Source organism: Microcaecilia unicolor, chromosome 7, assembly GCF_901765095.1.
Source record: "Microcaecilia unicolor chromosome 7, aMicUni1.1, whole genome shotgun sequence".
Taxonomy (NCBI): domain Eukaryota; kingdom Metazoa; phylum Chordata; class Amphibia; order Gymnophiona; family Siphonopidae; genus Microcaecilia; species Microcaecilia unicolor.
Genome location: NC_044037.1, coordinates 16,178,792 through 16,193,296, shown reverse-complemented (window position 1 = coordinate 16,193,296; position 14,505 = coordinate 16,178,792). Strand labels below are relative to the sequence as shown.

The 14,505-nt window shown below is 42.0% G+C and overlaps 1 protein-coding gene across 3 annotated transcripts in view; it reads right to left on the bottom strand.

The window, feature by feature from the left end:
• ATP7A (ATPase copper transporting alpha) overlaps positions 1-14,505 on the bottom strand; it is a 179,282-nt gene that overhangs the window by 59,059 nt on the left and 105,718 nt on the right. For all 3 annotated transcript variants that reach the window (XM_030210064.1, XM_030210065.1, XM_030210066.1), the window contains exons 7-9: positions 9,923-10,084; positions 4,234-4,310; positions 2,708-2,927 (exon numbers count right to left, since the gene is read on the bottom strand). In XM_030210064.1, the coding sequence (XP_030065924.1) occupies positions 2,708-2,927; positions 4,234-4,310; positions 9,923-10,084 (459 nt within the window). The remainder of the gene's footprint in view (positions 1-2,707; positions 2,928-4,233; positions 4,311-9,922; positions 10,085-14,505) is intronic.

The window sequence follows — 14,505 nt, the reverse complement described above, 5'->3', positions numbered from 1 at the left end:
ATTATATGCAGCCTTCCCTTCCCTCCGAGGGCAGGGCAGTGAGAGCGAGTGCGATTGCCTGTGGTTTGTCCCTTCTTCTTCTGACATCGTGTTTGTTTCCCTGGCAACTATACAGAATTCCCTCAAGGGCGGGGCGATTACGAACCCTATGAATACTACACGGCTTCACTGCCACGGAGTCAACTTCAGAATGTTGGAGGTGCGAATTATTACATTAGAAATCTTTTCCTAATCTAAAAGAGGAGCCCTTTTACTAAGCCGAGTAAACGTCTATGCACGCCCAACGTGCGCCAAAATGGAGTTACCGCCTGACAATCGGGTGGCTCTTGCAGTAATTTCATTTTTGGCGTGCGTCCGATATGCGCATAGGTCATTTACTGCCCTGTTACCACGCGAGTCTTTAACGCTAGGTCAATGGCTGGCAGTAAGGTCACAGACCAAAAATGGATGTGCAAGAATCTTGATTTTTCTGCACATCTATTTTTGGCCAAAATTTTAAAAAAGGCCTTTTTTACAGGCGCACTGAAAAATGGATCAGCATGTGCCCCAAACCCACGTGTACACTACCGCAAGCCATTTTTCAGCACACCATAGCAAAAGGACCCCAGAGTAATCCATTCTGATTTATATATATAAGGAGGGGCCTGGGGGGAGTGGGGGACAGATGGGGATTTATTTATTTATTTAAGAGAGGAAAATCAACCCGGGTGGGTGGACAACGGAATCCCACGGAAGAAATGGCGTATGAAGAAAAGTGGGAAATGGACCAAAAACTTCAGAGACTGGGACAGCTGGATCAAATACAAAAAATGTTTTATTACAGACTCGACACAGATCTGTGTTTCGGTCACAGGCCTGCCTCAGGAGTCTTGATGGTGTATCCAACAAAGAAAGTCAACTTACACAGGACAAACCGAAATGGTCAGCTGACGAACTGCGTGACACGCTGTTGCGTGTTAATACCAGAAGACTTTTCTAAGGTCTTTTTTAAGACTGTTTTGGTTTTTCCTGTGTAAGTTGACTTTCTTTGTTGGATACACCATCGAGACTCCTGAGGCAGGCCTGTGGCCGAAACACAGATCTGTGTCGAGTCTGTAAAAAAACATTTTTTGTATTTGATCCAGCTGTCCCAGTCTCTGAAGTTTTATTTATTTAAAACATAACTAGGCAAGTTGCAAAATAAACAAGCACAGTAGTTTTATCAAATCACATACAAACACAGAATCAGCATATATTTTATTCCTTCATTTTCATAAAATAAATGCATACTGAATTAAATCCCAAAATATGCCTGTGCAAATAAAATGCCTTTAACTGTTGCTTAAAAATGTCAAGCTTCTGCAACAAATGAAGCCTCAAGTAATGCAGGAAGAAGAAGACGACTTTGCATTACCATGACCTTGCCCTGATGCAGGGTAGTTGCTTGTGAAACACGGCCTATGTCAGCACGTTGGTATTTATTGCATTTGCATCCCACATTTTCCCACCTTTTTGCGGGTTCAGTGTGGCTTACAATATGTTGTGAAAAATGGAAATACAGTTTGTTACAACTCGGTTATGGATTACATTGTGGGGAGTTATGCGAGACAAAGTCAGTATCATTAAGGAATATAACAATGAAAAAGAACATTGAAACGTTGGAAAGGAAACAAGGGGAAGCTAAAAGGGGCAATATATAATGACAAGAAAGCATTTGGTATACATTTTCTGTGAGTAAAGGTATGAGTGTGGTGAGATTACGGGGGATGAGAAATTCAGAGTGGCTGTAATGATGCATTATTAAACAGTGAGTGTGGGATTTATGTGTTTTGGTTCTTTCCATAAATTTTCTCAAAAAGATGGGTCTTCAGTAGTTTGGTACTGCTTTGAAAGCAAAGTATATCACTAACTACTATAGACTTGAATAAGAAATTCCAGTTTATGAAGATGCTGTTTATGTGAAAATAAAAATTAACGACCAATGAAGATTTGAGCGAATCACGAGATGAGTTCTCATGTGAAACGAGTCGCTACAGAGGCCAAACAATGTATGACTAGTTTTTTAATGCCTTTTGTATCTTGATATGATTATTCGCACTGGGATTTAATTGATATACACTGTGATCTTACCTCTGTGATTATATTTTGACCCTTCTAAGTTGTATTTATAATATATATACGCATAAATGCTGATTCCTCTCCAGCTCTATCTACTCTCTGTCCTAAGAATGTCTGGAAGACAGTATAGCAAATTCCAAATAAACATAAAATGTACACAAATCTCTCACAAAAGTATGCGCTACTCATTGGTGCAACATACTTTTGTGTGGGTATACCCTAGAGAAATTTTGTAAAAGCTTACCCCCCTGTTTACTCAGCCGTGCTAGCGGATGCCATGCGCTAATGCTGACACTACCCATTCACTTTGAATGGACTATGTCAACATTGCTGTGCAGCTTAGTAAACAGGGGGGTTAGTTAAATGTGTGGTGTTCTACACACTTCAGTCACTTATAAAATTACTGCCTAAACAGCAATGTATTTGACTTGCCTAAGTAGTATATAAAGTCTTCGGGGCATAGTTACAAATGTGTACTACTGTAGCGTTATTTTACCATTGAGTTATGCAATGAGACCTAGCTATCAATAACTGGGGTTGACAATAAAATAACACATCTTAACGGTAGCCCACGTTGACAACTTCACCCCTTAGAGTATGTCCAACTTGCCTGCACAGGAACACAGAGAAGAAAAGACAGCAAGTTCATAATGGACAATCCCGGGAGAACTTGGCGCTCCAAGAACATGGAAGAGTGAAATTTTTCGATATCTTCCATGCTCATATTGTGATGGTGAACCGGCTGATGACTGTCCATAACCATCATGTATATCATCAAGCCCATTACGGGGATACAGAAACAGAGGCTTACTAAGAAGGATCTTTTCCACCTTAAATGGATAAAAAAAATGAATACATGAGAATTCAGCAAGTTCTTTTTGTTAACGTACAATATTCCAAAAGGGAAACCCTAATCCCTAACTTTATTAAATACCAGGGTGATGTGCCAACTCTATTGTTCACTGAGGAACTTCCAAGAAGGGTTACAGCACTCAGTGGTACAAAACCTTATATAAATCTCCACAGTTCCCTTTTTCTTCCTCTGTGCTCAGCATATACAAGAGTATGACAAAACAGCAACTCTGCAAATCTCTCTCTCAAGGTGGCCCAGGAAGAGTACTCTAATCCACAGTACTTGCCATGAAGCATATCACAACAGATTAAAATTGTGTTACACCTCACCCCAATAATCACATAGAAGAGCAGTGTGGTATTACCCTCCAAAGAAAGAAAAGGCACAGCTGGATGTGTAAGACCTCTGCTTTACGGACTGCAGTTAACCTCTATAGAAGCTCCAGATGAAGAAATGCATTTTGGGATCTGTATTGCTAATTATATAAGGTGTTGCCGTAAGTAGCCTTCCACTACTGAATGTGGACTTTTTATACCTTTGAGAATAGGAACTATTTTATGAATACATTTAAACAATATACACTGTTGGAAAACTCAGAAACTAAATTTAGGACTGCAAGGGCACTTTTAAGGCCCACCTTTTTGATGTTGCTTTTAACTCCTAACCCTTACTTCTCTTGTTCAGTACCCATGTTTTATAATTCCCTTATCTCTTATTTGTCCTGTTTGTCTGTCCCAGGGGCATAGCCAGACCTCGGCGGGAGGGGGATCCAGACCCTAGAGTGGGGGGGGGGGGGAGCACATATTAGTTTGCCTCCCCCGCCACAAGGTACCTTTGCTGGTGGGGTCCCCAACCCCCACCAGCCTTAGTCTTCTTCAGCGCCGGTCTCCGGCGCGTTTGCTCACTTCACTGATCTGTGCTGTGAGTCCTGACATCCTGCACGTTCCTTTAAGTGAAACTGAGTGTCACATGACTGAATTGCAAATCATCATTTTCTCTTTCTGCGCATGAACGTACTCTGTCTTAACATTACATGTTCACATGAACACATTCATTACGCCAATGCTCTGAATTAGCTGATTAGAGATGCACCTTTAAAGAAGTGTAATATGAAATTTCTTTCTAAACTATTTTATATTTTACAATGTACACATATCGTCTTACTATATAGTTCAACCAACACAAAATGCAAAAGAAACAAAAAAATATTTGAAAGACTGGGCTCCAAACGTGTGCTTTGGGCTTTGAATTCAAGTTTCATATGTTACAAGAGCACTACTCACTGTCTTATTTCTTGTTGATGGTCTAGATGACTTGCTGATCTATCCTTCTTAACTAAAGACGTTTCATAACCTAAATTCTGGAAGAGAAAAGAATAGCACACACTCAAGTTCCCATTCTACATGTCTCCACCACAGACAGAGGCACACATCCTGCACGAGAGCTTCCTGAACTAATACAGCAACTCTAGGAAGCTCGGGGTAAACTTGCAGAGTCCTTTTTGGTTTTACAAAAACATCTACTGAAAATAAAAAATAAAATACAAACAGGAACTGTGCCTTTTAGGCTAAAATTCATATATACAGTGGGGGAAATAAGTATTTGATCCCTTGCTGATTTTGTAAGTTTGCCCACTGACAAAGACATGAGCAGCCCATAATTGAAGGGTAGGTTATTGGTAACAGTGAGAGATAGCACATCACAAATTAAATCCGGAAAATCACATTGTGGAAAGTATATGAATTTATTTGCATTCTGCAGAGGGAAATAAGTATTTGATCCCCCACAACCAGTAAGAGATCTGGCCCCTACAGACCAGGTAGATGCTCCAAATCAACTCGTTACCTGCATGACAGACAGCTGTCGGCAATGGTCACCTGTATGAAAGACACCTGTCCACAGACTCAGTGAATCAGTCAGACTCTAACCTCTACAAAATGGCCAAGAGCAAGGAGCTGTCTAAGGATGTCAGGGACAAGATCATACACCTGCACAAGGCTGGAATGGGCTACAAAACCATCAGTAAGACGCTGGGCGAGAAGGAGACAACTGTTGGTGCCATAGTAAGAAAATGGAAGAAGTACAAAATGACTGTCAATCGACAAAGATCTGGGGCTCCACGCAAAATCTCACCTCGTGGGGTATCCTTGATCATGAGGAAGGTTAGAAATCAGCCTACAACTACAAGGGGGGAACTTGTCAATGATCTCAAGGCAGCTGGGACCACTGTCACCACGAAAACCATTGGTAACACATTACGACATAACGGATTGCAATCCTGCAGTGCCCGCAAGGTCCCCCTGCTCCGGAAGGCACATGTGACGGCCCGTCTGAAGTTTGCCAGTGAACACCTGGATGATGCCGAGAGTGATTGGGAGAAGGTGCTGTGGTCAGATGAGACAAAAATTGAGCTCTTTGGCATGAACTCAACTCGCCGTGTTTGGAGGAAGAGAAATGCTGCCTATGACCCAAAGAACACCGTCCCCACTGTCAAGCATGGAGGTGGAAATGTTATGTTTTGGGGGTGTTTCTCTGCTAAGGGCACAGGACTACTTCACCGCATCAATGGGAGAATGGATGGGGCCATGTACCGTACAATTCTGAGTGACAACCTCCTTCCCTCCGCCAGGGCCTTAAAAATGGGGCGTGGCTGGGTCTTCCAGCACGACAATGACCCAAAACATACAGCCAAGGCAACAAAGGAGTGGCTCAGGAAGAAGCACATTAGGGTCATGGAGTGGCCTAGCCAGTCACCAGACCTTAATCCCATTGAAAACTTATGGAGGGAGCTGAAGCTGCGAGTTGCCAAGCGACAGCCCAGAACTCTTAATGATTTAGAGATGATCTGCAAAGAGGAGTGGACCAAAATTCCTCCTGACATGTGTGCAAACCTCATCATCAACTACAGAAGACGTCTGACCGCTGTGCTTGCCAACAAGGGTTTTGCCACCAAGTATTAGGTCTTGTTTGCCAGAGGGATTAAATACTTATTTCCCTCTGCAGAATGCAAATAAATTCATATACTTTCCACAATGTGATTTTCCGGATTTAATTTGTGATGTGCTATCTCTCACTGTTACCAATAACCTACCCTTCAATTATGGGCTGCTCATGTCTTTGTCAGTGGGCAAACTTACAAAATCAGCAAGGGATCAAATACTTATTTCCACCACTGTATATATATATATATATATATATATATATATATATATATATATATATATATATATATATATATATATACTCGGGAGAAAGAAAGAGAGAAGTAGCTAAATAATACATATATATATATATGTATTATTTAGCTACTTCTCTCTTTCTTTCTCCCGAGTTCGTATGCCACTAAAAGTCCTGTGTTGTTTTGATCTTGGCTTTAATTATTTGCCAGTAGTTGCCATGTCGCTTCACATTTTGTAATATCAAATGGTTACATCATCATATAATTCATACAATATTTAGTCCAGCAATATTAAATCACAATACACATAAACATCAACTTCACCAACTAAATTAAAATAAACAGTCCACCCCCAATTCCATAATCACAAAAATCAAAGACATTGGAACAACAAAACTTTCACTAATTTGCTTTACTAAAAAATTAAGGGGGTAATAATATTTAGCAGTGGCAAATCCACATACATTTTTCTCAATATCTTAATCTAGCTTTTCAAAAGGAGACTCCTGTATCTCACAGTTCAGACACACTCATATATTGTACCTGGATATCTTTTAGGCCTGCTATAGTTGCTTAATATTGTCACTGTCCAATAAACTAAAACATCACTGATCCACACATAGCCCCCCCTCCTTAATTTACATGGGTGAGATTTGGCCAGCATGAACTGTGCTGACCATCAGCAGATTTGGAAAATGAGGGACTTATCCGGGTAACACATAAGGTTACCTGGATAAGTCCTTTTGAATATTACCCTCAGAATCATTTGTGCATCATCCAGTCACCCCCAGATTCTACATATGGTGGACAGAAATTTGGGTGCACACAAATTAATAAGCCTATTAGGACCAATAATTGGGTGCTATTAATTATTGGCTTTAACTGGCAACAATTTGGATTTCTGCAATCTTGCTAAGAGCTATTCTATAAAGATACAACTGAAAAGAAGGCATTGCCATGGAAGGAGCACAGGTAGATCAGGGGCTCTCCTAGAGATGCACGTAGTATTACAGAATTCAGGGGATCCACACCTAATTTTGGCACGAGGATTTACACCAGGTTTCAGCTGGTGTAAATCCTTGTGCTGTTGTCATGCAACTATGCTTCTTTGTCCTTTGTGTTTGTTCTGAGGCCTGTTACTGCAGACTTGAGCACATCCTGTTTACAACGGTTTTATCTGCAAACTAGTACAAACCACTTTTAGGTGGACATATAAGAACAATGGTTGGTAAAACATGAGGTAATGACCAGATACATGGGCAGAGCCTATGTATGTGCAGGATTCCTCATTAGGTGATATATGAGGTGGTGCTCTGTGATGGAAGGTGTATAAGTGACTGCACCTCTAGGGAATGCTGGAATATATTCTTCTGGTAGGTAGGGCATATTCCCCAGCAGGGGGAGATGTGTGTGCTTCCCCCCCCCCCCCCCCACACACACACACTGTGACTATGGGTGGGGACTTGGTCTTTGCAGCTAAGAATCTTTCATTCTTTCTTTCCTTCTTTGTTTCTCTCAGCTTTGTGTCCTTCACATGATATGTCCTGATGAGGAACAAATTTTCCTTCCTGTTCTCTGAGTTCAGACTAATTATTTTTTTATAACTACCAAGGCTACTGATGTTAGGTTTGTGAGATTACTAATGCTTGCTACAGGTACCAGCTACTTCTGTAGTGGGTAATAAAACCTCCCTTTTCCTGTCTGTTGGTCTCTGACTTTATTCTTCCTGAAAATAGCATAACCCACGCAGCTTTACAGTGCTTAAAAGTTATGCACAGATCCCAGCGCTATGCGCTATTTCTATAAATGGCGCCCAACTCGGAGAACCATTTATAGAATAGCACTTAGGGCTCTTTATTTTGGCCCTTAGTACCTGCATATTGCTTTATTTGTTAATACTGCCATGTTACATTTTATTTGTATACTGCTTTGGATGAACTGAAAGACAAAGAGAAAATAGTTTATAAATACTTAAATTAAAGGACTCGAATGATTTATGACCTCAAGCCCAGAGTATTTTGTTTACTAGCTCTTGAAACATGAACTTTGCAATCTAATCAGCTGCTTAAAAACTCCAAAGTTTGGTCTAGAAACACCTGGGCACAGCAGTACTGGAAAGTAAATCAGCAGTTAATTATGGCAAATGTTTTAGGCAAATAAAGTCTAAAATAACATCACAAGTGACAAACCAGAACCACAAAACAACTTAAAATAGGAAAACCATGGCATTAATTTGCACTGGAAAATATCTATGGGCCCAATATTCAAAGGATTTACGCTCCTAACTTTGAGAGTTATGATCATAAATTGGCCGCTTTGAAAATTTACTGGGGATGAGAGCATACATTTTTACTCCAAATTTCATTCAACTCTTAAATATAGGAGCATAAAAAGTGGGTGGTAACAGGGGCAGGGAAAAGAAGTTAGGAGTTTAGCACCGATTTTCAGCACTAGGCTTATGGCAGGCCTAAATTTATGAGCACTAAATTAAGTTCCTAAATTAAGATGAATTTTCAGCTGAAATGTTATACTCCTAAATCTGGCTGAAAACAGGACACAAATTTAGGAGCTCAGCATTTTCTGAATATTGGGCCCTGTGGGTCAGATTCTATATATGGCGCCTAGAAAATCAGCATGGAAAATATTTCCGCCTAAGCTATTCTATAAGCGGTGCCTAGATTTAGGCGTAGTACATACAATGCACTTAGCTGATATCCTAGTGCACAAAACTACATGCCTCCAACGAGAACATGGCGTAAATTCCGGCACATAGATTTAGATGCAGAGGGCCAAATTCTGTAATGTGCATAAATTTTGAGATGTGAACAAAATGCCCATTTCCATGCCCCTTTTTTTGCCTGTACACATTAAAATTTAGGCACAGAACGTTACAGAATACGCTTAGGGAGTTTTGCGCATTAATTCTAATTATTGCCAATTAGTGCTCATTATTGCTTAGTAAGTGCTGCTAACAATGTTGATTGGCTTAAGCCAATTAAGTTATGCGCATTATTAGAGAACTAGGATAAAAGGCCAGTTTCTGAAACCAATGAATCGCTAGCAAGGTATTGCGCCTTTGTGCAATTAATGTTTTGAAAGGGATTGTAAGGCTAAATGTGTTCTCACCCTCCCTCCCTCCCTCGGAGTTGCAAGGCCGTGTCCCCTCTCCCTCCCTCCCTCCGTCCGAGTTCGAGGGTCGTCCCCTCCCTCCCAGTTCCAGGGTCTCCCTTCCCTCCAAGTTCCAGGGTCCCCCTTCAGTCCAAGTTCCAGGGTCTCCCCCTCTCTCTCCCTCCAAGTTCCAGGGTCCCCCCTCTTCCTCCCTCCCTCCCAGTTCGAGGGTCCCCCCTCCCAGTTCCAGGGTCCCCCCTCCCTCCGAATTCCAGGGTCCTCCCCGCCTCCCTCCGAGTTCCAGCAGCTGCTGATACTCCTTACTTTTGTCATGGCCGTCGTTCTCATGGGTCTGTGATGCGTCTGATGTAACGTTTCGTGGCGTAGGAACGGGTGAGCTATGCGATTCGGTGAGTGTCAGTGCTCCGCCCTCGACGTCATTACGTTGTGACGCGAGAGCAGGGCAGACACTCATGGGGAAACAGTGATCTACACAACTACAGCTTCCAGCTTCGCTTCAGGCTTCCGGCTTCATTAGAACGTTGGAGGTGCGTTTTATATAGAGAGATATGCTTGGATTTGGGTGCAGATCTCTAGGCGTCCTATATATAATCTGGTGGTATATGCCTATTAGTTCTAACATGCAACCAAAAGTAAAACAAAAAGGAAAAATCATGTCTGCTTACCTGAATTATTTTCATAATGTCCCGAGGACCAACAATCTCAGGGTCATATTTTACATGCGCTTTGTTGGTTGCAAGAGCAACTGAGCTGTACAGCACACCTTTTGTTTTCATTAGTGTGGATTCTATTTTGTGCACGCAAGAGGCACAGCTCATTCCTCTCACCTGTTTCAAAGTACAACACGAAAATGAAACTGCCGTTGTAATTAACACATTAGACATGTCTAAAAACTGGCAAAACATTCTACCCTTTCAGCAGCAAAGATAGTGAAGTAAAAAAATAACACATGAAAGGAGAATTTGGACATTTTATTTGGAATGTGACTTTTTTTAAAACAGTAGTAAAAGTTAAATTTGTTCCAACCCACTAATTTCCTTTCCTTGATTTCTGCTAGACCAGTGCAGACAGGTGGGTTGTGCTCTCCAACTAGCAAATGGAGGCAGAGAACACTGACATTTAAAGGTACCATCACTGGCATAAGAAGTGGTGCAGCCTTGGAATTCACCAGTATCCTAGTGACAAAGAAGAGCTTTAAATCAAAACACATTCATTCACCCTCAACATGATTGACAATGTGCTCAAGTCCCCTGTAAGGATAAAATTTGAAAGCAAAGTTAAATTGCTGAGAGAAACCTCAGAAAATAATCAGTAGGGCCTCACTGGGTGAGTCCTGGACTGGTCTAGCAAGAATCAAGGAAAGAAAATTAGTAGGTAGAAACAAATTTCACCTTCCTTAACATCCTTCCAGATCAGTCCACACAAGTGGGACGTAGCAAGCTTTAAGGTCCAAGTGGGTGGAAGAAAAGACTCCCTTGAAAATATGTTTATCCAAAGTCACCATCCAGGCCCTTTGAGTTGCCTGATGCAATGTCTCCAAGATTGGGCCTGCTGGAGCATTCAGGACAAACCCTCTTAGGTACTAACAAAAGGGAGGACACATAACTCTTGCAAGACATGAAAACAACCAGGGACAGTCAACTGTAATCTTCCATTACCTCTGAAGCAGACTAGACATACCACTAACCCCCTGAGAGAACCAAGGACCAAAATGCTGAACATTCCTTACCAGAGGGTCACACTGGAGGAGCAACACATAAAGACAATAGCAGATATTGCGTCAGGCCACAAAACACCACCAGATGTGCACAGTGCAAAAGGGGACACCTGGAGCACCTTCAGTAGCTTGACTACAACTGCTGTCAATAGCCTCATGCCTCAACCTACTCCATTCAATGGCCAGAGTGCCAACTGATAAGAGAACTGGGCCCTCTCAAAGATGGGGCCTTGAAGAAGTAGACCAGGCCTTAAGGTAGTCGCACAGAAGCTCTTACAGAAGCCTACCAGAGTCAGCCTGGCAAGCTGTACAGAACTCAGTCAAAAAGAGGCTATGAAGGAAGAACTTAAAACAAGCAGCATCAGCACACTGAAGCTTACAACCCCTGCTTACAGTCCGAGGCTACAGCCCCAGGCTCCCTCTTGCGAATGAACCATCAGGTGGCCCTGGCATCCCACCGCTGCAGCCAAATGTAATTTTGGTTGGTTCCAGTGCCCCACTACTTCTGACATGCTCAGGATTTCAGCTCCCATTCACCTGGAACTAGGACCACACCCAACTGAGAATGGCACTTGCATTTCCTCAGATGACATTCTGCCATCTGACAGACTATATTCCTGACACTGCTGGTACAACCTGAAGGTCCTTCCCTAGCAGGAAAAATATCTCTAACTATCTGGACAAAATAGATTTGCAGGGAGACTCTGAACTTATAAGCGAGACTGAGCACATTGAAGCAAAATCCCTCAAGTGATTCTCCCAGAGCAGAAAATGGAAGTATGCCTTGGACAAGACCAGGAAGGAGGGAAATGTCAACTTTTCAGGCCACAGTTCCTACAGACTGCAAAGTTGACATGCAGACCTTGGAAACCGACCAAGCAGTGCTGGCTCATCAGACCTCCAAAAGAGGCCAACAGAAGTCCCCCGTCCCCTCCTTAACTAGAACTTTAAAATTTGCAACAATTTGAAAAGGCATTAAAAACGTATTTCTGCAAGATTTTGTAATGTATGATGATATGATTGGATAGATTTGAGTGTCTGGAAGTTTACATTATTGTGAGTGGTTATAGGTTTAGTTTTTACGTATGCTTTATTTGTAAGCCGCATAGGTTGAAAATTAATTAATTCATTCATTAAAAAGAAAATAATGGGCTTGATGGGCCAGAAAGCTACCTGCTTCAAACATTGTCCAAAATGCAATCAAGGCTGGCAAAGGACCCCTTCCTCCCAATGGCCCAGGATTGGGAGATGCTACTACCTAAACGGGAGACTCCAAGGCCACATACCTGGATAGGTGAAAGAGAAACTCTAAGGAAGTGCCTTGACTGCCAACAGAAGAGACAGCTGAATGACTTATTGCTACGGCTACGATAAGCAACTGGACAGCAGGGCCAACAGAACTGACCAAGTGCTCTTGCTCAGAGATTTGTCCTGGGGTCTCTGCCCTGGGCATTAGGAAATGCAAGCATACAAAGCCTCTTAAGGTAGACAAGAACAAGGACTGAATTTTCAGTAACAATATGCTCAACCTGCTCCATCACAGAAAGAACCTGAACACTTGTGGACAGGAGTGCAACAGATACTCTAGATACTCTACCTTTTGATAGTACCTGCAAGTGACCATTCCAGCACCTAATTCTAAAAGGGTATAACCAGCTCATCACCCAAGTAAGGATAGGTTCTAATCTTCCCTGTGTACGCCCAGGAAATTGATCAGGCTGTACTAACTAACCAGAGCTCCAGTAGAGGTCAGATTGGCCGCACCAAGCCAAGAGCTGCTGGCCAAGATTTGGAGCCAAGGAAATGACCTCCTCATGATCCATCAGGGCAATGTTCTGTAGACCAATCCCTAGGAGCTCCATTTGGCTAGAGGATCAACTACAGTGCCACAGGACGCAGACTGCGCCCCAGGGAGCCAGGCCTCAAGTTCAATCAGCACTATCTGCTAGAGGTATGGAAATACTAGCATTTTCTGCCTCCATCTGCTGGTTGGGGAGCACAACCCATTTGTCTGGTCTGATCTAGAAGGATAAAGAAAATAATATTTGTGCTATAGGTACACCTGGAAATAACTCAAGAAAAATCAAAAACATCTGTACAGCTGTCATTGTTGCTTCAAATAGCTTTTGGCATAGTGGTCACAGACTTCAATCTTAAAGTTACCTCAGTTTAAAATGGCTTACCACGGGATGCGCTATTTGAAAATTTTTGTTGGAGGGTGTGTGTCAGGGGGTGGAGAGTAGACGTTCCTGCACCAATAAGTTAGCACATCCACATTACTGTGCACTAACTGGTAAGTGCAAAATTACTGAGTGAGAACTTACTGCCTACAAAATAGGCCTTGGTAAGTGCTCATGTGGTAACTCTTTTTAATGGCTGCACACTAATGGCAACGTTAGAGCATGGCTATTAATAAGAAAAAAAAAAGTAAATTGGCCATTAATAGGAAAAATAAAAAACTGGCTATTTCCCAGTTGAGGTAAAAAAATGGTCTTAGCGTGCATGAAAAACCCAAATAAGGGTGCACTAAGGCCACTTTTTACCACAGCTTAGTAAAAGGACCCTTCAGTTACTATATAAATATACTTATGTGCGGACCAGTCTGCCCAGCAAAAACCAGTGCTGGGCAGACTTCTGCGGTCTGTGCCCTGATCGTGACTGAATAGATATGGATGGGCTTGAGTGTAAATTTAAGGGGCTTCGATGTTAGCTTCAGAACTTAGTACAAGAACAGTACTGGGCAGACTTCTACGGTCTGTGCCCTGAGAAAGGCAAGGACAAATCAAACTCGGGTATAAAGTATCACATACCATGTAAAATGAGTTTATCTTGTTGGACAGGCTGGATGGACCGTTCAGGTCTTTATCTGCCATCATTTACTGTGTTACTATGTTACTCTTTGGGGTTCTACATGGAATGTTGTTACTAATTGGGATTCCGGAATCTTTTAATTCTTTAGGATTCCAGAATCTTCAGAACTTATAGGACAAGAACAGTGCTGGGCAGACTTCTATGGTCTGTGCCCTGAGAAAGGCAAGGACAAATCAAACTCGGGTCTACATATAAAGTATCACATACCATGTAAAATGAGTTTATCTTGTTGGACAGGCTGGATGGACCGTTCAGGTCTTTATCTGCCATCATTTACTGTGTTACTATGTTACTCTTTGGGGTTCTACATGGAATGTTGTTACTAATTGGGATTCCGGAATCTTTTAATTCTTTAGGATTCCAGAATCTTCAGAACTTATAGGACCAGAACAGTGCTGGGCAGACTTCTATGGTCTGTGCCCTGAGAAAGGCAAGGACAAATCAAACTCGGGTCTACATATAAAGTATCACATACCATGTAAAATGAGTTTATCTTGTTGGACAGGCTGGATGGACCGTTCAGGTCTTTATCTGCCATCATTTACTGTGTTACTATGTTACTCTTTGGGGTTCTACATGGAATGTTGTTACTAATTGGGATTCCGGAATCTTTTAATTCTTTAGGATTCCAGAATCTTCAGAACTTATAGGACCAGAACA